General features: G+C 33.6%; 1 protein-coding gene across 5 annotated transcripts in view; it reads left to right on the top strand.

Moving 5' to 3' along the window:
* Nucleotides 1–11,783: 11,783 nt before the first annotated feature.
* LOC118268363 (uncharacterized) overlaps nucleotides 11,784–26,317 on the top strand; it is a 222,818-nt gene continuing 208,284 nt past the window's right edge. For 2 of the 5 annotated variants that reach the window (XM_035582817.2, XM_035582816.2), the window contains exon 1: nucleotides 11,796–12,278. In XM_035582817.2, coding sequence (XP_035438710.1) covers nucleotides 12,182–12,278 — 97 coding nt within the window. In that variant the 5' untranslated portion in view covers nucleotides 11,796–12,181. Of the gene's footprint in view, nucleotides 12,279–26,317 lie in introns of all 5 variants that reach the window. The other 3 variants (XM_050706211.1, XM_050706212.1, XM_050706213.1) reach the window with 3 other exon arrangements.

Raw genomic sequence — 26,317 nt, 5'->3', positions numbered from 1 at the left:
ACTCTTAACCCTAACAAATTAGAATGCAATATATCTTTTTTGTTTGTACATAATGACTGGTGATACGTTTTCTATGTGAGGTTAGTAGCCTTGTTCCACATAAAGTGTAATTTAGTGAAATATGTTCTAAGCTCTCATAACTTAAGCTTGTATAGGATCCTTGACATAATATTGTGCACGTGCTATTTATAAAATACGAATGACGATGAAGATCAAATTTATAAATAAATGATGAGTGACGCAGTTACAGCATTGTTTTTGTAATTTTTAAATATCTTAGTATAAATTATTTCATCACGTGTCGTTTTTATCATAATTTGAACAAAACGCATAATTGGGAAAGGATTGTGGAATTGCGCACTTGTGACGCAGGTTTACTTCAGCCGCGCGAATCACCGCAATCAATCTCATAAGCTTTGTTGTTAAGTACCGATAGTAACATAAAAATTGCAAAGATTTCTAGCTGCGACTACAACTTTATATGACATTCACCTCGTGTCGGTTGATAGTGTCGCTTGAATTTAGTGTATTGAGTATATTCTCGTTCAACAGCAAGCGGGAATTAAATAATTGTATGTCTCACAATGCTCATAATACTAATAAATAAGCAGACATTTTTGTTTAAAAGTGCATGTTAAAATGACTCTTGAAGAATGCAGGTCAGTTCAGCAAGTAAGTATCATCTGAATGAAATTAAATGATGTAACAAAATAATTAAAAAGTTGACACAGATTAAAAGGAATGCGCTTAATTAAGTATTCAATTATTGTTATACTTATAATTACAATATGGTCATGGTCAAAAATGTTTTAAATAAGTATGAATTGAAAGAATTTGTATTATGCAAATACTTAAGAATTTTCTAATCAATATCATTAATAAATACCTATCTATATTTATTATTCTATTGAATATAATTGAACATTATATTGAATACTATATTTTAGACACTGTAGGAAAATATATTGTGCCTGCTCGATGTTGATAAAGTTGAGTATGATGACAATATCACTAAGATTTCACTATCTTATCATAAGCAACGAAAATTTTCCCATGCGCTCTCTTTACGTGTAAACAGAAAATTATAAAATACCTATTAGATATATGACTGCACTTCTTGATATTAGTTTTAAGCTAAAACGATTTGATTGTCTTTAATTATCATAATTAAACACACCTATAAAATATCATACACAATAGTCATTAGGACTTAATTTCCATAGTAAAACAAGAACCAAGTAAGCAATTACCTCTAATGCAGGGAAAAGCTAAAGTATACATTTTCTATGACCTATTGTGAAGAGAGATTTGGCCCATCGCGGGGCTTAGGGTCATTTGACTTTTCTATTACCGTAATATTCACTACATTGTTCCCACTGTTCACTACTTCTGGCTTAATAGATTCTGTAAGAAGTGCCTATTTCAAACCGCAAAATGTATTAAAAATAAGATTGTGGGAACATGTCAAAATAAAAGAGTAACAATTGTGTGCATTACATGAATTGGCGAAAGCATGTGTGTAGCTATTTTCTTAATAATTCTTGCAATGTAAAAGTTTGAAGTGAATATAAAAATGAAATGTATTTCTATCTAAGAACATTCTAGAACTTCGTTGTACAACTGACATTAAATTATGTAAATTTCTATAAAAAAATACTCATAAAGATGGAAGACAGACAAAAAACTCGAATGAAAAATAAAATTGGAATTTTAAAAAGTTCCAAATTCTAATATTGTTTCCCCAAACAAAGTCTGGCCGGTTATTATCATAAAAATAGCCAACAAGAAAAATACGAGTATTTACATTATCTAAACAAACATGGCTTTCTATTTGCTTCCGATATTAATATTTGCACGTCCAGCCGTTTAGTAAGATTTTTAGAGAAATTATCGCGGCTTCGGATAGCTGACTTCTTGAAGTCTCTCAGTTGTGAAATCCATATAAGACCACGTATTGCGAAAATAATTCTGACAACCTTATTATGGTGACGTAAGTCATAAAATCGTGTGGCACGTTATTTTTCTGGGGATCAAGATATAGTGGTTTGCACTCGAGACGAAACGACTTGATTTATTGTAGAGGTGATAAAACCTTTCTCTTCACGTGAGATGTCCATTTTAGAGCGGCATGTGGTGTAAATTGCATTGTAGATAACAATGTTTTGTGCGCGATAAAATGACGGAATTATTGGAACTAGATATTCTTCGGACTTAGAACTTAGTAGAATGTAGGTAATATATGTCTCCACTTATTTTTTTAGTGGGTTACAAAGTATGTAATTTGTTAGGTGCATAAAAGTACTTTTTTGGTATTGGGTCTCTGTGTAAACTTTGAGTGAGGAAAAATATTTCTTATCGATAGTATCTATATGGATCTCGGAATGGTCATCTAAAACTTAAATGATGCTATAATACTCAATTTTCATATTACGCTTGTTACGCCAAATGCAAATTGACTTTTTATTTAATGAATTGAAATTCAGCTGAAGAAATGTAATTTTATTGGTAACTGCAGCTATAAGACTATAATTGGTACGTTCCTCGTTAACTGGGAGTAATTTCGAGTGCCTTAGGCAGTTAACGTAAGATTTCAGAGAAAAAACGCGTCCGTCGGCAGCCTGAGGCAGCTTGCGAACAAAGAGTTGTAAATGCCTGCAGATCTGCGAGTTTGGAATAATTTCAGACATACCACATTCCTCTTTCTCCGACAAAGATAAAAAAGAAAGAAGCAATGAACTGCAAGTTTTACTCATCTTGCATCCGTAGTCAGAGTAATTTTTTTTCGATAAAAATCCATCCATGATAATATATAAATACAGACGCTTTTTGCAAATTTTCAGATTTTGAATTGCAAAAGAGGATTTGCATAATATTTTATGTAGACTCACAACTTACTTAACACTATAGCAAAAAGGTGACGATCAAACAGACCCGCCTTCATTATAAAGCACACCGAGTCTCAGAATTGGGCAGGCATCGATCAACTTATACGATTATGATGGAACACGCAGCCGTTGTTGGTGGAGATCTAAAACATGGTGGAAGTGACTTTAGTTTCCATTTATCTGAAAGTCTTACTGAGAAATCTCTGTATATGAAAATCTATATATATGAGAATGGCTGGATCGATTTGGCAAATTTTGGTCGTGAATTATTTGTAGAAGACCAAGGAAGGTTTAAAAGGTAAGAAAAATTTGTTTGAGGCAATATGAAGTTTGTTGATTCAGCTAGTATGAGAATATATTTTTTTATATTCTCTGTACGCGTATTCACAAAGGATCACTTTTCAGTAGCAGGCCTCTTATTACTCTACAAGGTCTCAGTACAGGAAACATATTCATTTATAGTAGTGTGCACTACTATTGATAAACTGTAAAAAAAAAACAAATTGAAATGAATAAACAAAAACACAGTAATCTGTGTACTTATCTAATGGTTCAAAGAGGTCAGATCAGTAAATAGGTTAATAAAGCGATGGGGCAGTGATCTAAGTGTTTGTTTTCTTACTACGTCTTAAGAGATCAAACAAGTATAAGAATGTTCATCGGGATTCCCATTTTGCGAGGCCGCCTTACCAGACAAACATGCAGTTTTTTTTTTACTATTTGTACTGTCCAAACAATATGCATGTTTAGTATGATATCCCAAAAAGTCAACCAAATATGCGTATGTCAAATATCTGGACAATAAAATGGTTGCAGAAAATAATACCCACGCAAATGTTTGATAGTAGCTATTTACCTTTAAGAAGCAAACATAAGTGAGGGCAATAAATAAGCTTTACATAGATACATTATTGATATAAATAGAATTGACCGATTATTGACAAACATTAAAAATAATAATAAAAAGTGCTTCGAACTAAACATGAATGGCCTCATCGATGAAATTATGATACCTTGAACTACATATTCTTTAATGTCAAGATTAAACATGGTTCAATTACCGCACCTTGGATAGCTTCGTATTCATATGATAACCACATCAATGTTATTGTTTTCAAAACAGATTAATTTCTAGACAACAAAGGTAGAAAATATGAGTTGATTGGTCTTCGTGCAGTAAAACGTAAGAGGAAAGTAATAAAAAAAAACTCACAGATTCAATAGATCTGAACGTCTCGATGAAAAACCATCTTCAGTTCACAACTAATACCAATAAAGATATAGGAAACCAACAAGAAGTGACAATCTTATTAAGCGACCATCGTATACAAGTCTACATTCCATATTAAGCGAAGGAGCTTAGTGATGCTCAGTACGCTCCACCTGCATGGAAAATTAATAAAAGAAAGCTGACTCATCTAGTTCACCATATAGCCGCGACGAGGGTTGACGACCGGCTACATCGGTCAAAAGCGATTTAATTGAAACGCCATAAATGGCGACCGCACCTGCATGGATGCGTACAGCAAGAAGATAATATTATAGTGACGTAGGCACGTAACCATTAATCTCGCAATCGAACTCAAGATTGCAAATGTTCGAGTTTACGACTCCTCAGAGTGTGAGCTCTGATAACGAATTAAATCTTCTTTTATGAGTTGGACAAATTGCGGTTCGGTTAGTGAGAATTGTATGCCATTACGAGTTTTGTAGAAACGTATTTCGAGTTTCATTTGAAGTAATAAAATCGTTGTAATGTTCAAAATGTAAAAGCTCATAGGTAGAGCTCAAGGGGACCTCTCTTAATTTTGTACTAATCCAATAACCTAGCTCGATTTTTCTTCAACAAAATTCCTGTTTAAAATTATGTAGATGCTGTTACATTATAATATAAATCAACTTAAAGTATGGTCATTAAATCGCCGAAATGACGAGATATCACAAAGTCAGGACGAAAGTGAACCAAATCGGTAATTTTGGTGATTATTACGGTACTTTGATTAAGGCGGCTGTCAACTTATCAGTCCCCGTAAAAAGTATTGAGTAATTACGTTAAGTTATTGAGCTTTTTTGAAGATATAATTTTGTGAGCAAAAAATCCTTCTTTACTGCAATTTTGTCGTTATCTTTCAACCTTTTGTAACGGGCTGATGACCCGTAATTGTTATTTCTGAAATACAATGCATATTTATTTTTAAAGTAAACTTTACAAAAGATGGGCTTAAAGATTTTTATAAATGTGATATGACCACATTCACTTAAGAAGTAATAAAACTCATTTATTTGTTTTATTACACGTTAATGTTAATACATTTTTAATACTTGCGGACAAATTGTAGTACTTTTAACCTGAATTGCACATTCGAACGGTAAATTCTCAATTATTATAAAAGCTTAATTGAATTGTAGTTGTAAAGCCTATCCTTTTTATTTTCAGTATTATTATGATTTAATAATTTAATTCACAAAATGTAAATGAAAGATATATGCGTCAAAACACTATCAAAAGACACACGTGCTTCACACAATTTAATTTAATACGCACTTTCAACACTATCACATCCTGACCATAAGGGCTAAAATGGTAAATCAATAATACCACCACTGCGATATAAATACATTAATTTTGTGTTGTTATTTACAAGGCATTGCGGTCGGTATTTGCCAACTTTGCAACAGGTTTCAGTCCTTATGACTCATCTGTATTTGTTTCTTTGGGTTATGAGTTGCATATTCCATCAAAATGTCTTGATATTAATTTTAAAAGTAACTTTATTTTGTGTTTATGATTTTGGTAATAAATACGCTTAATGGAGGTGGGATTAAAATCATATTTAGTCTCATACGTTATTATTATCTTTTGTTACCGATAAGTCAAGGACTGATAGCTTTTAAGATGCGTTTCAAAGGCAATCGTTTTTAAATTTTGTTCAGCAATAGAAAATATTAAAGTAAATGATCCTTGCGTCACATTAGTTTTGATATTTTTGGATGACATTTGACTAAGTAAAATGTAATGTATCGTACAGTAATAGCAGCCATTACGTCAGGCAATCTATTCATTCAGGAGTATGTTTGTTGCATTAATCAGAATCTATCCTCATCATTACCCAGATTCCTCAACAATGTATCAAATTACACTAATCTCGGAATATATTATGTGTGTCCATTGCATTTAATTTTCAACCTTATTACGACATACTGTGACACAGTTTTCTCTCATGTGTGATCTTTAACCCAGCACGTATTAATGAACGATAGAAGCGGTGTTCTAGCTGGCTAGGAACTGACCTGCGCAAGGTTTTATCTACCCAAATTACGTACATGTGTTATTTAACTCTTACAGTAAAGTAAGTAGGTAACTTACTATACTGTAAGAAAGACTTAAGACTTAGATCTTTTGACTAAATACACATTTATAAGTAATATGTTAAAGTGATTTGTTTGACCGTTACTTGAAAATTTTAAGAAGTTCAATATTCCCGCATATAGTTTTCAGTAAGACCTAGACCCAGCTAAAAAGGATGGGTTTAGAATTATTTCGTATTTCTTGCTACTTTCTTCGATATAATTACTGATTTAGATTACTCGTAGAATTTAGGGATTTCACATTTTGAAGCACTTTTAGGTATTTCATACAATTTATCTCCTATTAGGGTATAGCATTGAAGAAAATCTTCATAACTTTACAAGAAAGTGTATGTTTCAACTCTCGTTAGAATTTGTCGTTGTCTGTGGTTGTGCATTGGATTTCCGCGACGCGGGCGCAATATTTGTACACACTTTCAACGCACATATTGCTTCGAAACACGGATGTTGGTGAATATCATATTAGTTTATGCTCACACGGGTAAATACGACAAACAGATTTTAGATTTTCTTCTTAGTAATTTTTAGGAAAACATAATATTATATTTGACACAAAAATGAGTAACTTGTGTTCATGTGGGTTATCTAGGTATTATGTAAGGTCTTGGAATTGCAAAAAAACCCGCACATTAAACAGTACTTAGAAATTTGAGACAAGGAAAAGCGTCTAGACAGATGGTGACAAATAGGAACGGATACAGTTACGATAAATAGGGTTCATAATAGAGAAATAATTGAAATTTTTTACCAACAATATAAGAACATTTGAATTAACATCCCATGTTATCAGATGAATTTCGTAATATATAACTGAAAAAAGGTGATAGTTACAATTAATATACCTTTCATGTTATTTAACATTATGTGTCTCAAATACGAAACAAAAATAATCACCAAACGACATCGGAAATACAAATTATAAGCACGTGCCGCGTGTTTTGTAACTTTGTATGTGTTTAATACGCTACTGGCCGGCCGCCCTTTCACCGGCATTGATAACACCTCGCGAAAAGTCACCAGTTCATTGTATATAATACGTATATATTTGTAGGTCAACGTTGAAAGTGTATGTACAATGTATACATATAAAGCTATACATATCCAGTTTACCATGGACTCTTTTTGTGTGAACTTACCGCACGTTCAAAGGCCAGTTTATACTAGTTTGGCATAACTTGATGTGTACCTGTCTGTAGGTTTATCCTCTTATGCCTTGAACCGTTATGACTAATTTTGGTGATATCTTATATGGACGATGGCGAAGACAAGTTGTCTGCAATTTGGGTTTTTTTATCGAGTGTGCAGTTTCAGTGAATTGTTTCGTAATTTCTTGTTGTAACCAAGTATTTGTGGTTATGGTATTATATGTAGTCGTTGTGTTTTATTAAACATGTAATTTAATATTTTAAATTACCATTTATATTCAACACGTGAAAATGTTAACGTTTCAGCTGTTTTGTGCTCAGCCTGCGAATCTCATCGGTTTCAGGATAAAATTAGTTTTTTTAATTGATCCCTAAACTTTTTAGGATACATTATCTAAATAGAGTTTTTAGGTTTGCGGTAAGAGCTCAATAGACAAGGAAAAAAAACGCTATAAATAAGAAATACAATATTCTCAAAAGCAAGAAACGCGTTCTAAATAAGTATTTATTATTTACCAAAACTTCATTGATTATTTGCGCAATGTATTGACGATAATACATTGAACTGTTTTCACACTTCTACCTGAATCTAGAACTCGTAAGTCACGACTATTGAACCAACTGATTTGCTTGAAGGATTCTCATTTTGACTAGAAGGCCTTTAGTTCTCAGCTTTGAAAATAGCGGGACTTAGTATACATTTTGATGTAATTTTTCAGGGTTATTTATGGTTCGATTAAAAAATAAATACGTTGGTCCACTCTAGGATGTTCTTCTGTATCGTGAATGCGTTTACAAAACTACAAGTTTAGATACGCATGACATGACACCCAGACAGAAACAACAATTTGTGGATCACACAAAGAGTTGTTCCGTGCGGAAATCGAACCCGCTACACGTTGCGCGGTAGACGTTTGGCCTGCCACGGCGCCAACAGTGCAGTCGATATTTTTGGATTACTTGTTATATTGTCCAAAACATCAATGTTATATTTAAATCAAGTCATTGCTTTAGTATTGATGTTTATTAATGTCCCAACAGCCAAGAGACCCAAATCGACGCTAGCACCTCTAGTGGCGCGAAAGTTGCTAATTATCAGAAACAATCCCCTCAACGGACTTTATAGGAAATGCAACATTTCATTACCGACAAAATGGAAGCATTTAGCATCACATGTCAATGCTTCGAACATGCTATGGTCGATTAAAGTGAAAACTGTAATCGATGAATGCTTGCATACTGGTACAATAGTTAATTAGTTTGTTCCACGCCTTCAATGTCTGTAGGGCGTGTATTAATTCTCAAGATGGCAGTTTATGTTTGACGTCTATTGCACTTGTGCATAAAGTATTCTTTAGACCGAGAGTAGGTAGAGAATGTATTTCTAAGCTAAGCATGAAAATGGTTGGACCAAATCGATTATTTTGTAAGTATCATTTTCGAAAACATCAAACGTAATTTAAGATTCTTCTTGTTTTAATTTATGGTTGACGTAATTTTCTAAAAATATAAATCTTCTAATAGATCAGTAAGTAATTATGACAAAAAGTGAAAATGTTTTGTACACGTCCTAGAAAAAAAGGATGATTTCCATTCGGCATATCTATAAGCCCAGCATAGGACGTCCACCCACTAGATGGTCAGACGACCTGATTAAGGTTGCAGGGAGCCGCTGGATGCAGGGCGTTTCCAACCGGGTTATCTGGAAGTCATTGGGGGAGTACTACGTCCAGCAGTGGACGTCTTGTGACTGAAATGATAATAATCATGATATCTTCAAGCAAATAGTTTTACCTTCTCCAATCCTATCAACAATTTTATTACCCTTTTATCAACTTTAAAAGATCCTTATCTTATATTTTAATAGAGTTTACGACTATTTTAATCGACTCCATGTTTACGAACGACCCGTGTTTTATTTAAACAAATACAAGAAAAATATGAGATAACGGTATTGTTGTAGTAAACAGTTTGACCTTACAGTTATATGGAAGTTGTTCGTTTCAATATACATAATGTTGTTAACTACGTAATACGTACTTGTGACAAACTGTTTTAGACAATAACTACTGTTATCTTGAGACGCCACGACTAGGTACTACTTGGTCAGCTTTTTGGGATGAACTGAAAACTGAAACCCATATTATTTCATGTGTTTTCTTTTTCCTTTGATACAGTATCCAATGTACTACATACTCTAGTAGGTAGGTGCGGTATAGTTACTGCCAGGCAGTGTCGATTTGTTTAATTTAATTCATTCTTTATAATATTTTTTTTTCTTTTGATGACTGACTCCATTAATAAGTTCAATGCCAGTTTTCACCTCTTCTAATGACATTTTGGTTTTCACCAACATAAGTTACAACTTATAGTACAAGCAAGAGGTTTGTTAAGGCGCCAGATCACCGTCACGTGGTTGGTGATAACGGCCGCTAGTCTTTTACTTACTAGAATGACCATGAGATAACCACCTGATTTGGTGAACTCTACATAGTAGTAGTTAGATTGTGTAACTGCTCATAACGACTGGTATAAGCTTATACGACGGTCATTGATAGACATACACTGATCTTAGACCAAATAATATAAAATCGAATTAATGACCTATTGATCACCCACCTAAAATCAACCTTTACAAATATAGCTTCACCTTTAAGCGGTTTATTCTTGGCGGTTGTATCTACGTGTTAGTTTAAAACAAGTTATGAAGAAGCCAAGTATATACAATATTAGCATTCATTCACATTATAGATACTATTCTGATTGCCATCGTCAGTTTCACATCCGTTTGTGACGTAATCATGTTAAATAATACCATTGTTAATGATCAGAGTGGAGGTGGTATCAATAGAATTGGCGATTCTTCAAGTCTAATTTTACCAATCATAGTTTTCATCTAAAAATTCTGATTGCTAGTATTATTATAGTCATTAGAATTGAAATGGCACATCTTTATCATTTAATAGGTAACTATTCGAAACTCGTTTTGAGTGTCTTGATACGAGTGAACTCGTATTATGACTTTGTTTTCTTCTATTTCTTGGAATTTTTGTCATTATATTTTTTATAACGTCATTTGTAATGTTGCTTTATTGTTGTCTCTAGTATTATTTAAGTAAAACTACTTCAATAATTGATTCGTATTATTTCCCTAATTATCTTCAGGGCAAATTTTCATATAAATTAATTTAAAAAAGATATAGTTTTAATTATACGGTTTCTAAGATTAAAGTGTTTCTAAGAACACGTCTGATAACACTGATCAGTGCAAAGATTGAAGCCTGGATGCATTATAAAACAATAACAATTGCCGTAATTATCGTCTGATCGGCCCTTACTTTGAAGTCAAGGTCTACCCGATCGTTTACTTGTCTTAAGTGTATCTCCATCTCGACATTTTCAATACTAACGACGACTCGCAATTAACTAGTTTCTAAGAAAAAAATATCTGAATAAATCAATTTTCTTCCTTACCTCATCATTATTATGAAAATATAATGTAAAGCAAAGATTTATGAAGCTTCTGTAAGATAACCATCAGCAAGGTTTTTATTAGCATCTTGTTGTAATTAAACACAAGAAAAATATTGTTCTTGTGTTGGATATTGTCATAGATTATCGAGGTCAGTGACAAATCCCACCTGATGAAAAAATCAACGCCGACGAAATCCGTCAGGGCGCCGTAATTGTCAACGTCATAGTTATAAATGGCATAGTGTGGGAAGACAATGCGTTCACTAGTATAGTACTATATCTACGGAGCACAATAACTTGTATATTTGCACATGCATCGTCACTTGAAAGTCTGTCTGTACCTGCTTCGTACTCACGGCGAGCAAGTCCTTCAACCTTGGGACCTGTACTGCGGATATTTTGCTTGTTCATTTTTTCTCCTTTTCCGCAAATCTCTGCTTCACTATTTACTTGCGAATCTTGTCGGCATCGACCCAACAATAAAGTTCTTTAACGAACACGGTCACGTCTTTGGCATTTGTGGTACCTACCGTAATTGCTATTTCGAATCGCATCAACTGTTTTAGTGCGACGAGACGATTACATCGCATAAACATTTACTTAGCAATGATTTTTGTTTACTTCTCCTGTTTTTTATAAAATTTTAATAAATTCATTTTGATGAAATATTTCGAAAACGGCATACAGGTGTATTGTTTTAAAGGGATACCGGGGTGGGGCTATTCTAGAAAATGCCATTTTTTTATTTTAATGTATTTTTTGCATCAAAATGATAGTGACGAACATTGAACGTTGCATTATTCTCCAGAGGGCAATAGGTGGCGCGATATGATAGCCCAGGGCTCGACAAGTGCGGTCGAGGCCGGGAGCCCGGGAGAGGTGGCAGCCGCTCGCATACCGCACTCAGTATACAATCGCACGCCGCAAGTGTTGCGCGCACGCCGCTCGCTGCAACAACCTCGCGTACTTATCGAATCGACTGCCTTATCGATTACGCCTTCCGCTCCTTTGAACGTCGCGCGATTCCGAACAGTGATGAGTGAGACTCGCGATAACGTGTGAATAGTTGGAGAATAGGGAAAATAAACAAGTGCACGTGATGCTGCGGTAGTTTGCGCTGGAAGTGTAGAAAGATTGGCGCCACTCCAGGTGAACCAGACCCATGAGTGTCACTCCCCTGCGGGTGTCCAAGGAGATAACGTGATGTGACAGCGATACGTGTCGTAGTGCCAGTGGAATTGTTTTGTGAAAGTGTGCACCGAGCGTGAGTGAGCAGACGGCTGCCGGCGCGGCCGGTGCTCCGTGACAATGTTGAATTGCACCGATCTGGAATGCATCCTACACCACCATCATTACTATGCACACCTGCATCACATCCATCATTTACAAAATGCACAGGACACAGGTACGTCGATGCTGATATTCATAATCGTCACAGTAAAGGTGATGATGAGGTTTTTAAATCAATCACTGAAGAACAATGACAAAACAAACGGAGTAACAATGAAATTGTTTGTTTAAGAGCTAACGATGAGTGCTAATGATAACAAATGAGACGAGCGAAACGTGTAGGCCTCGGTGGAAATCCTTGATTTAGATACCGCTTCTGATGCAAATGTTAAAACTGAAGTTCATGATGAAATTACATTAGGTGAAATATTATTTGTTGCGATGTTTTTATATTACGAGACACGTTCTTGACCTTAGTTGTGAACAATACGTAAAAAATGAAAATTGGGTACAGCACTTAAGAACTATAATAGTTTGAAACACAAGGTTCGATGCAATAACTAGCAGGTGTTTGGTGTAGATATCACGCAACGTAGTGCCTATTGCGGGCTGTTTTCACTCTGTTAACTCACTTGGACGAGCGACTTTAAAACCTGCCTGGCGACGCAAAATGGACGAAATATTTGTTAAAACAAATGTTACACGTTTTCTCTTTCAACTCGTCGGAGACATATTGAATAACTAAACTGATTACATTAACCTTACAAGTTGTCGAATTTTTATTCGTCTAAAACTAACGGCAATTAACTTATCTAATGACTTTAAACGGTGATAATACGTCTTATTAATGAGTAATTTACTAAACTACTAATTACTGTTAATACAACAGGCGACAATGTCAAATTAGTTTAAAATCATGAGCCTACTGTTTTTCTTTGGTTGTGTACATTTGTGTAAATAAATGTTACAACAGATATTGACATTTTTGTATCGTGTTTACTGTTTTATATTTCTTTTACTGTGACCTTACTACTAAAATCACCGGCTTATTTATCGGCGCAGGTAATTGATCTGGTTGACAGCTGAGTTAGATTAAGAAAATATCAGACTTGTTCTTAAACGGGACTGCGCTACAATTTAAAACTCAATACGTCATAGAAATAAAAAATGGACTCTCAACAAAATTCAAGACCGATGAAAGTTCTTACTGAAATTAAAATCCGATTGACTGAATCAAATGGAGTATAATCATATTTGTTTTTCTATTGATTCATTGGTTTATTATAGTGAATCGAACAATGATGAATGCGTTTAAGTTCGTCAGTATCATAACTACACGCGAACTATTTGAAAACAAAAACAGAAATAAGTAAACAATTCTTTTATGCAAGACGAATATTGAACTTGCCATGAAACTCGTTTAGTGTGCGGAATACAACGGCATTGATTTTAGGTTCACGTCAAAAACTGAAGCTTGAAGTTCTGAATTCTAGAAAACCTTATTTAAAAACTAGTTACTTGCGCACAATTTTACCGCTTTGCTCGACTCCTTTTGATCGTAGCGCTAGGTTTTAAACCAATAACCTAGATATATGGATAAAATCCAAAATAAAAATACTTTTTCAAATCAGATCAGTAGTTTCGGAGATTATCGCGTTCATACAAGCAAACTCTTCAGTTTATTATAAAAGTCTAAGATTACTGTCATAAACTGAGACCAAAATAAACTTCTATCTGTAAATCTATGAAGAAGGCAAAGGAATTAATGCTTATGCAAATATGAACTCAGATCCAGTATTGTTAAAGTTTCTATTACAACTTCCATTACATGTGAACTCCCTGGAATAAACCTATCGATAATACTCTTTGTTACTTTTCTATCTGCATTTATAAACAGTATGGAAAATGAATAGCATTTTCTGAAGCTCAAGTATTTGTTTTGATTTTTTTCTACTGCTGCATACGTTATTGTTTCGAGTAACACAAACGTTTCATTTCTTGTCTTTTCTTGTTGTAAATTGTCAAGTGTTACCTTACTAATTTATACGAGTGCGAACGTTATTTTGTTTTCTTTAGCCTTTAAACGGACCAATAAATTACTATCTATGTTTTGAATGAACACTATAATCACTTACAAAGTCTCTACGTAAGTTTTCGTTGGTTGCCATTAACTATAATGGATTTAGTCAAATTAGACATTAGACAAGCTTGACACTAGCCAAGCTTTGACTAAAGAATACTTTGTATAGGGTTGTTACTATTAGGTATTCTTGACTTTATCATTATCATTTGTAAAGCGATCCATTCCATAAATACGAATACATAATGTCCAAAGTCATTAACCCTAAAAGATGTAATATTAGTTGAAATAGTTCAGCGTTTTAAAATTTTAAATGCAGCTGTTCATTAAGGTTAATATGAGACAGGATTCTCAATGGTTTAGTGATTGGGAGTGTGGCTGCGGACTGCAGAGCATAAGATACACTATCTTCGGGTTACATTTTAGGATTCTCTGCAATTGGTTTGTGAATTGTAGGTATGCTAATAATAAATTCACGTCCTATTGAAACTTTTGTCAAACGTGTTTGAGTATAAGGTCAAAATTTCCTGTTATCAAAAAAGGTACAAGTTGCCAAAGGCCAAAGAACGAGATGACTAGCGTTGATGTCATTTTAGCCACCGGTAACCCTAAACGGGTTATCCAATTAGTATTCGATACGTTTTTCAAAAACGTATCGAACGCAACCTTCTTATTTCTTTTGCTCAATACTACACCCTAATTCCTGTATAATAGGGACTAGAATCCATCAAATTAAATCTATTTAATATTTTTCAAATTCTCACATAAATATGATTACATTATTATATGTCAAGTTCGTAGTTTTTTTATGTTTTATGTCTCAAACAACGTTAAGACATATCGTACAAACTAGACTGCAAGCGTGACCAATTAGATTGAGTAAGTCCTTTATACGGATCTTTATCATACAAAAAAAGAAACTGTCTGGTCATTTGTTGTGTTTAGTTGATCTGTTACTACTTACTCGTTTGTAAGTTGCAAGTGCAATAGTGTTGTTTAATTTTGCTACATCAAAGTCATGTAAAGAAATGAAAATGGTGTTCAAAATTATGATGCACACTGCCATACTCAGATATTTTAATGATTACTTAAAGTATTCCTTAGTAACGATTTTGTATCGAAAACAATTGCTAAAGATTGGGTGAAGTAACCATTAAATGACTCTGAGTACGGCGCTTAGTGTGTTAGTAGCCTATAACTGGTAAAAACTGAATGTAGGTGCACTCTAATATCTGTGCTAATTTATATGACTACACGGTCTGTTGCATCATTCTTTGTACCGTATAGTTGAAGTAAGTTCTACAATAAATGTCATTTTAAGATAATAGGAAGGAGTGGTTTTTATATCGACGACCGTTGATAACAATTGTTTAAGAACAAATACCAGCTTCATTGTATACATTTAATTATTGACTAAATACAATGCAAGCTATTGACTAACGGTTTGCCGGCTAAGCGCGTTTGCTATTCAATTTCCCGGCGAATTCATAGAATTTTCTTTCATACGAACATTGAGCTAACAGTAATAAACGCTACGAATTATCCAATTTGGTGCAGTCGTTTAGTGGTTATGTGCGCACAAACATTTCGGAGATACATTTTTATCCAGCAATAGATTAGTTGCGGAAGTTTTGTAAAAAAGTAATTATTTCTTTCTATAGGTACATTATCACCCAATTCTAATGACTCACAAATCCGTGACTGTTTTTATTATTATTATTTGTTTAAATACTATGTTTTATGTTGTCAATGTAGTTACTTTGTGTATATTTGCGACAGTGTTGTTGAATAATAAGTATGTGTTTAGTTTCTTTCTTTTAAACAAGAGTAAGCCTAGTTACTCTTGTATAGTATAACACTATCTTCAATAATGAAATAATAATAATCACGATTTTTTATGAATCAGGTTCTAGTGATCTCGGTTTTAGTGATCTCGGTCAGGTTTTTTAGTTGAGAAAAAAGGTAGAGTATTTTCTAGATCTTTTTCAAAAATTTGTGTACGCAATTAGACTTTACGTATCCCTGCTACAGAATGGGTGGCAAAGAAAATAAAATACATAGTCGTAATATGCCATAGTATAGTCGTAGGTGGACTTGTTACAAATTCATAAACAAAAATTTAATTTAATTTATCAACACATCTGAGGCTCTGAAATTACGCCCGACTACTTCCTAGGAAGAAACATAGTGACAAATTATTTTAAATTGAGCACTACCTGTTATATAGAGACGCATTCGCAGATATTAACTCTGACCTTGCCGACTAATTGAGATGATTATAGCGATCCCCCTGTATAGGGGAGATCGCTAACCAATTGCCCATCTATATTGCAGAGGGTTAAACAGGATCAAGTGATCATGTATCATCAACTATCAGTGGGGTGTAAGTATTATAGATACTTATGTTTAGCATGGGTAAAATGACTGAGAAAATCCAAATTCTATGAAGATCACCCAAAAAAATCCAGACAGCGAGCAATTAATAAAAAAAGAATCGAAGAACTCCACTCTGTCCTACTCGAAAATTGAATTGGAGACCAACGAGAGACTCTACTTAAAGTCACTCGATAATTCTTTTTCTGACCCAGGAATTGCATCTGAAACCTTTCTCTTGACACTATAACTACTGGTACACTACTACACAACTACTGGTACAAGTGCTAATCCCGATAAGCAGTTGAATATTAGTCTCAATTAAATTACCATTTGCTCTGCATCGATATGAATTCGTTCCGAGTTATTGATTTGAAACTTTCTAATATTGTTTTGAGCGTTCTGTTTTTTCTTTGTGATAAATCATTCACTCGTAATGAGAATTAAGATTAGCGGTTTTGTATCGCATTGATAAATGAGCTACATGCTGGCAAAAAAAACACATCACCATCTAAATTACATGGGTTGTAATTCGCAGTCCTACTTCGTACACAATGATATGGCGTGCAAAGTATGTTATTAAAATTTGTTTCTTTGATGTTACAAATAATGTAGTTGATATTTATGTGCAGGAACAAAATGTCATGAACACATGTTATTGTTTTAAGAACTGTGTTTGGATACAAACCATTCGCAACTGGATTGAAAGGTCTACGGAAGTAAGTTAAGAATGTGTTTGTTTTATCAAACACGGAACATCTTGATATCTTAATTCATACCGTAGAGAATATCAGCATTGAAATATTCAATGATACTTTTCTCGACCCTAGACTACAGTCATGCTTTCGATTACTAAAAACAACAAGATATCTCTAGCCTTAGGCAAAATGTAAATTTAATTTTCACTTTAGAACAAATCTTAAGGCGAACAAGTCAGTACATTTTCTTTCCACCTCGAGATAGTTCAGTAAAAGGGTCTTAGATAACATCCTGTCAGCTTGGCCTTGTATCCGGGTAGGAAACGACTGGTACAATATTGAAACTGATAATAATTTATTGTACCTAGTACCAACTGCTTCGTTGGTCTTGTTCGTTCATTCGTCGAATTGTTTTGGTTTTAGCATAGAGTCAGAAATATGGTACGGAAAGGAAACATACGTTTAGTGCGTCAATGAGAAAGTATCGGACACGTATTTTTTCCCAACAAAAAAATATAGGTATTCGGGTGAAGCAAGTTAAAGTTTAATTGTCATGGGATGGCTCCGACATTCGTACGCTACTGAATTTAAAATTCAATTAACATACAAATGTGGACTGACTACTTACCGTTTTTATGCTCAATAGTCGGCGTTATAGTGTAACTTGAGATCATGTTTATTCAACCACTGTAGCTGCCAAAAATTAAATGTCCAATGGTTTGACATTAGCAAATTCTCTACTGGGCGAACAGAGCTAGTCAGAACTAAGATCTGTGGTCTTAGTATGAGTTTGCTTTAATTTGAACAAAAACGAGACGAGAGCGCGTTAGGTGCTGTGATTGACCAGCTCTAATGAACCAACCAATCAGAGCGCCGAACGCGCTCTCGTTTCGATTACTAGTACTAAAGCCACAGATCTTAGTTCTGACGAGCGATGCTTGCGGCGAAATTCCTTATTACGTTAGTTTTACGGAGTGAATGAATCTTCGTAAGAGTATCTAATACGCATTACGTAAGTCCATTCATGAACTTGTGTATCAAACTTACACAAGTGGCGTCCGTATCGATATTAACTAAAACAATTTTTCACATTGTAATCATTGTTCTACATTCCTTTGAATGTATCACTTTCTATGAATCACAAACCTAGTTATTATTTTAATCAACGACCGGATAATATGAGTAAGGAAATAATTTGTTTAATGTTTTCAATTTCTTTTGTGTATGAGTCGCAAGCGCAACTGCCGAGTCGAAGCTAGTATGATTACGATTTTTTAAATCTTATATAATTACTTGTGAGACATTACATTGATTATGTTTTACAACTCATCAACTGTATTGGTAGCGCGGCGTTCGTCGCGTGGCTTGAAACTAGCCGAGTTATCTCTTCATACAGCTGTGAAACATATTTTTGTTAGTTTTTCGAAAAGTTTCAGTCTTAACTTATAATTTATTAGTATTGTGATATTGTATAATTGTTTCTCTGCCTATAACGTCTGTGTGTGCATGATGAGAAGTTCTGTTAACTTCGCTTATCAATTTCAAATTATGTTCGTGTGTGTATGTCGTATGTATTGTACTGTTATGTAAGTTTTGTTGAACGTAGATAAGATTTATCTTGAAATGTTTTAAGATAACTACAATGATTTCCCTTGTTGATTGATGGTGAATGCAAAGTATGTTGTTGGGTCTTTCCATTTCAAAATTCTTAAAAGCATCAGATTATTCAATTTTGAATAATATTTTAATGCCCAGGGGTATTAAAAAGACTCGACTTCTATTGCAAATTGACTAACCAGCGTATTCAGAGTAATTCATGGTTAATTTACCCAGCCCTTAGCAATTGTTTTCGGAATAAAATCGTTACTAAGGAATAGTTTAAGTATTCATTACTCGTCTGCAGTAGCAGTAAGACTTGACCAGCATTACTTTAGGAAGCTGATACTGAATAAAGTTATGTATAGGTACTCGATTTTACAACAATTTCTTGTTAATTGATAAAGAATCTTATTTCAACGAACATACATAAATCTTAATTCAATCAGTCTCGCTGATTGTTAAATAGAAATTATAATTTCATATTCCTTTTCGCGTACTAAATGGTTAATGTCTGTTACTAAATATATTACTGTTGGTAGAATCATGTTTGGAAATATTAAGTTAAGTAACACGACCTTGGTAGCCAGGCAAAATATTCAAAACATAGGTATCGTTTAGATTTTAGTTATTGATAACACCGTGTCTTAAACTTAAGGTTAGTTTATACAATGACAGAAACTTTGACTCAGTAACCAAAATTTATATTTTTTGCCAGTCAAATTGAGCTAAAATTATGGATTTTCATTTTAAAATGTTCTGCACTATACCAAAATGTAAGTAGTTTTGTGCCAGTGTTTTGTATCCTGGATTTGTTGAGTATCTTGATTTGTTTTTATTCAGTTATCTATAATATTATTCTTTTTCAAATAAATGCATTTTATGGTATTGAGATTCAGTCACTAGTTGCAAACATGCGTATCTATAATGTCCTATTATATATGTATAGTTACATCTCTATACTTACAATCGAGTACCTAATTCAGGATATTTTTGTTAGATTAGAGTATTTTAACTACAAATATTATTATTTGTTTATTTATTTACTAGATTGATAAGATACGCAAGTAAATCTAGAAGTATAGAAATCCTATTTAAAAATCTACTGCAGTCTACAACCAGCCTTACAATTTCGTGTCTAGATTCCACAGTCTGATCGTTTTATTTTTTAAATACAAGTGCTGTTGACCTTACAATCAACATCAGATTAAGCACCTTTGAGACTAGCGGTCAATAGTAAACGTTTTACCTAAATGAATTTACATAAATACCGAAAACAATAATTTAACAAAAAATATGCATCAAGCAATGTGTAGATGCATGCAAGTGTGCAAACACGTGATTTGTATAGAAAACGTACTTGTTACTGGGATTGATCTTTACGATTGATAAGAATTCGCGACTTAGCTATTTTAATCCGTTAAGTTTCATATTGAACGTGTTTTCGTACTTGTGCAAAAAATAATATAATGGGTGCACTGCTGATTTGTAGGTATAATAAGTTCAATTTACACATTATCTGCCGTAGTCAGAGTCATTTAATATTAAATTAAACTATTCCTTAGTAACGAATTTGTAAATACCTAACCATTTATTTTGAGTACGGCGGTTAGTCCCATTTTGGTTTAATAGAAATCAAGACTTAATCTTTTATGAGTCTCGATTTTTCTCATTCGTCCCTCAAAAATTGGCGACATAATTATTTATTGCGAGTAACTGAACTTTGGCTATTTAAATGTTCCGTATCAGAATAATAAAGAACTCTTAAAGCCATTATCACTGCACAGTTCCCGTAAAATGCGCTATTACGCGGCAATTCAATGAAACACAACCTCACCTCTGGCAATATAAAACCATAACCCATTTAGTTTTACGACCTCTCTGTCCTTTGAAATAATGACCCGTGTATTAATTGGCATTAGAATCTTCGGCGTGTATTAAGATTTTCGCATAAATAGTAATAAGGAAACTGTTGCAATCACCTCTTGAACGCCGATTATGGATATTGTTAATGAATAGAGCTGACCATTGTGGAACCACTTTCATTAGACTTAAGAGAATATTGATAACGATTATTATGTGCGTTTTAGTTGATCCTGTTTTAAGTACGAACTACTTTATTGATATTATTGTGAGGATACCTTGACTGAATCTTTGTCTTCGACTGCCATTAGATAGATAGAGAGGTAGATAAATAATTTTGATTTTCATGTCCGTCTTGTAGATTATCTTCAAACATTGTATTTTTTATTTTCTATTGGAAGCAAATACTTTAAATATATAGATTTGAAATATCATGTGACGTCACTTCTAGATAAGCTTTATACGTAGATATGACGTATTAGCTCCCACTTCAAAACTTTTCTTATACTATATATGAAAAGTTGTATGACTGCACGGTTGACGCAGTGGCCGGGCAACTGGCTGCCGTGCAACGTGTAGCGGGTTCGATTCCCGCACGGAGCAACTCTTTGTGTGATCCACAAATTGTTGTTTCGAGTCTGGGTGTCATGTGCATGTGAAATTGTATGTTTGTAAACGCACCCACGACACAGGAGAAAATCCTAATGTGGGGCAATGTTTTATAAAATTAAAAAAAAACTATAAAATACAAAAATACGTGTCTAATATTTTATCATTAGGACTTATTAGATTTTTCACTATCACATCCCCTCATCATCCCTATTATGTAACTGATGACAGTACATACTTCAATTCTAAAGAACCCATAATTATGATAGCGAGCTGCCATAATGATATGATATATAATTGCTCAAAGTAATTATTTAATAAGTAATTAAACTCCACCTAATAATTATTATGTTACGGTAGTGATATGGCATTATCATAGTAATGTTACTTTTTGACTGACAATTATTTTGATAGGCTGTCGTAATTATACAGTTCTTCTCAGTAGAAATTGTGTTATGACTATTTCTTATGTTGCGTGGTTGCAAAGACAACTGTCAAGTGGCATTGTTGTCTTGTGTAAAGTAATAATGATTGCTTTTCCATGTTGACATTTTATTACTATTTCGGAATTATTTATTAATAATTATTCGACCTGAATTTTATTGAATATGAATTGAAGAATGCTGAAATTTATAATTATCGGTTTGTAAACGCACCCGCGACACAGGAAAAAATCTTAGTGTGGGGCAACGTTTGTTTTTTTTAATGTCTAACATTTTAAGCTACCTATTTAAATAAAAGTTTCCACATTGATTTGCGTGTTTCACGTAGATATGTCTTCAGCAAGAAAAAGTTTTCAAATAATCTGCCTTTACAATTAGGTAAAAATAAAGCTGTAGCCATACAGAAAATAGTCGCCGTATATGAAATTGCAAACAGAGAATAAACAATGCAGATGCGCTCGGAATAGCAATGCAGCTGTCACGTGTTTTATGTTTTACAATGTTATAAAGATATTCTGATCTCCCTAGAAGGGCGCAAAACGTGATCTCCATCTTTGTAGCATACTAATAAAATGCAAACTATATTGCTTTGATGCCATCAAAGTGCATAAAAGATTCAAATTCTTGTACCAAGAATACTGAATTACTTATTACAATTTCTACGTAGACTGAAAGGAAATATTGCTGTATTATTTCTTAGTTGAGTTTTGTTTTGTTGTTTATTATATCTTCTTATCTAATGTTAGACTGTAAGTATAATAAGACTTTTTTTATTTTGTTAGAATTTCAATAAAGGTCGCTACTATATTAACACGTGCCAGTATTTGTCTCCCCTAGTAAAAGTAACTGACCTCTAGCAGTCAAACTATAAGTCTACTAAGCATCCATCAATGACCATTTGTATCTTAATTTATTCTTGGACTTCTTTAACTTACACAATCGTCATAAATCTCCACTAATTTATGTACATGAGATGACATATATTAAACTAACTTCGAAATGTCAATGAGACGATTCTCTAGATGAATCCGGTCTTACCAATATGGTATAGCAGATGACAATTTACAATTTGACGTAAAATCGTTATCAAGTAATTACAAAACACCATATTTTATGGAAAAACGTGAAGATCACGCCATAAATCGTTTCGATTATGGCCCTTTACGAATAAAATTTGCTTAAATAATGAATAAAGTATGCTTTGTAAGCGTTTGATGATCAAATCAACAGATTTGATTCACTAATTTCTACAATTATTGGAGGTATTATAAATAATGTTTGTACGCAAAAAAAGAAAGAAAAAGAATAAGAAAAGAAAGAGAAATAATAAGTCTACACGTTTCACATAGGATCGAATCAATCAACAAAAGAAACGCACGTATTCGGCGTAATTCGAGTCAGTATCGAGATGGATGAAAAAATCGAATTGACGCATTGTCGATTACGAGTTACCGATCAACAATAAATTGTAACAAAAAGCTTCACAGCAATTACTCCACGTCAACTCTTTACGGCGTTTATGTAACGACTGACGGAAAACTTCGTCGCACTTCGAATTAAATTGACCGATCGACCCTCGGATATCGACCATTTTGTAAAATGCATAATCGACGCAGTTGATTACACGAGCAGTGCGGCGCTTTATTGTGGCTTGAGGTCCGTGGAGAACCAATTTATGTTTGTTGATTCAATAGTAAGAAGTTTCATTTTGATTTTTTTGGCTCACTCGCTCGTGGACGGGTTTGTAAAGCGCTTTTATGGCAGGTTTTTAGTGTAGCTCAAGGCTTTAGTGTGGCAGAATCTGGAAATATCTTTCTTAACATATCTTAATTTGAATTTGAAAGACTTATGTTTTCTGACTTGACGAGAATATCTTTTCATTTCCAAGTCTATATTAGAAGCTGGCTAAAGGCTAAAAACGTGTAACGTTAACCTATATTTTTTTTATAATACATTAACATTTTTTATCAATTAAGATTGATTAATTTGCCTTGCCGGTTAGAATTCGCACAGACAGAACAGGTACATCAAAGCGTAGCAGCGGGTGTTTAAAAATAAATATTTTCCTTATTATTATAAAAAAAACACATTTTTTTAAAATATCAAAAGAACTAGTCTTGATGAAGTCTCGTGTCTTTTGAATAATATGATCATCTCGTGTTAATGAATATCTAATATCAAGCATACGAAAAATATTTGAAATTCTTAAAAAGAGAACTTAAATAATAAAGCCAATATACCGGTTTAAATCGTCTCTTACGGCATTTAATAACTTAAGAACTTATATCAATCGTTTGAAAAACCACATCCTACTTATGTACATAAAATAATAAATTCTACTCTTACATGAACATCTTTGCGCGTTCGTAATTCATTTTGAATTGATGTCCCGTTATATTAAACTTATTATCAATAAAGCAGAAACTAATTGCTTGCTTTCATAGATGACGTTCGTGAGCTAAAAGGGTAACGAAGGGTAAAAAACTTAAAGATCAAATCAGTGAAGTTTAGTATAAGGTCAAGTAGCAAGGTCATGGTACGATGAATATCTTATATTAATTTGTTAAACATGAAATCCACATAAAAAGCTGAAACAAAAAATAGAAGAAGCACGTGAATTAACATAAATTCTCTTTTTATATTCCGTTTAATATTTTATCAATAAAATGCCACTATTGCCAATTTGCTTAGGATAACAGGTATTCGCATACAAAGTCACATCTCACAAATCATCTAGAGAGTCACACTTTAAAATTTTATCACGTGTCGCGTAAATTTTATCACTTCCATCATAATCTAGTGGCGATAGCGTCAAACTCACATATTTTCAGAATACGAAATATTAATCGCGCTGGGGATTCAGAAGTGACTTTACATAATGAACTTTCAGAATAGCAATGCTATATCAACGTGTATTTTTATGGAGTAAGCCGGTAAACGAGCAGACGGATCACCTGATGGTAAGCAATTGGTACCGCCCATGGACACGCGAAACACCAGAGACGTTACAAGTGCTTTTCGGGGTTAGGAATTTGGGGGTTGTTGGGGATTTGGGGATAGGGAAGATTGGAGAGGGGAGCGTCTGGTAACTTCAGTCAGACGACGAAACACAACTCTAGTCGAGCTGACCTATTATTGTCGTAGCATGGATCTCCCACACTAAGAACGTGTAAGATTATTCCTAAAAAATATTACAACATAGGTGATGATTATAAATCCTCGTTCGGATATTCGCTTATGAAATAATAGGGATGTTATGTAAAGGTATGTTGAGTTCTATGTCGGTGTTTTGCATGGACGAGCAGACTTCCACGCAATAAAATTATAAATTCATATTCATTCCTTATGCTGAATCGGAAAAAAATAAATTAAATACGTTTCAAATCAGAATTTGGTTACATTATTTGTACAGACTTTTATTAAATTTTCAATATTCATTACATGTATATTATATCCAAATTTATTAACCGCAAATAATTGAAATATTAATATAAATTTTGTTCAAGCTCTATTTACAATACACGCATTGATGTTTAAAAAATTTCAAAATGTATTATTTACGAAGATGTCTTAATCAAAAATCAAATAATATTTTTACATCCTCAAGTTGTCATTAAGTAGAGATGTTGTAATTTCACTCATAAATGTGATCACGCCTAGAGAGCAGAATGCTCTATACCTAGGTGAAGTAACAATGGCTGATTGGCTGGAATCGGCTCTTAAAGCTTAATTTATTTGAGGATGAAATATAAGTGTATAACATATTATTAACTTAGGATCATTAACTATTGTTTTGTTATTAGAACTTAAAGAGCTTCACAAAAGTATAATTAAGTTGTCGCTGGATGTCAGTCTCAAAACATTTAGTAGAATCAATTTGAAAATCGTAAATCCAACCGGTTACGAGGAACATTAGCTTATTAAATTGAAATCACTTTGAACAGCAATTTGCATTACATTTATAAGGAAGTTTGAAATTTGCGAACGTTTAGGATGTAAGTCGGCACTTCGGTAGATTAGATGTGATCGCCGACTCGATGCGTCCGCGTCGGTGGGACGTTGGGAGCTAACGAATTATTGTGAGTTCATCGTACTTGACCTTTGCACTTTGTATGAATTTATAAAGCAATTGGCTAACTAGCCGTGTAGGCGGACTCGAGTTGTTGATTAAAATTGAACGTAATTAGATAAGGATGGCTGTTAACTTTGAGGAATTATGGATTGACGTAATTCGTTACGACTGAGGTTTTCTGATTGAATGCGACATATTTAGAGTACTGATTGTATTTTACTTAAACTATAAAACGATAATCTAAATCGGAATATAAATAACATATATTACTAATTTAAAGTCTTACTAACATCCAATAAAGTAGTAAATCAATGTAAAACAACACCAATTAGCCGCGCGTTTCAAACATTCTTCACATTCATTTCTTGCAAAAAGAAATCAGTTCCGCTTGGCAAATAAATTGACTAAACAAACTTAAGCGTGTATGAAACCGGTAATCTTGACTACAGATGGTCTTGCCCACTTATTGAACTCGTCCTC

Source organism: Spodoptera frugiperda, chromosome 29 (assembly GCF_023101765.2).
Source record: "Spodoptera frugiperda isolate SF20-4 chromosome 29, AGI-APGP_CSIRO_Sfru_2.0, whole genome shotgun sequence".
Taxonomy (NCBI): domain Eukaryota; kingdom Metazoa; phylum Arthropoda; class Insecta; order Lepidoptera; family Noctuidae; genus Spodoptera; species Spodoptera frugiperda.
The sequence above is the reverse complement of the archived record's forward strand: the minus strand, read 5'-3'. Positions and strand labels throughout refer to the sequence as shown.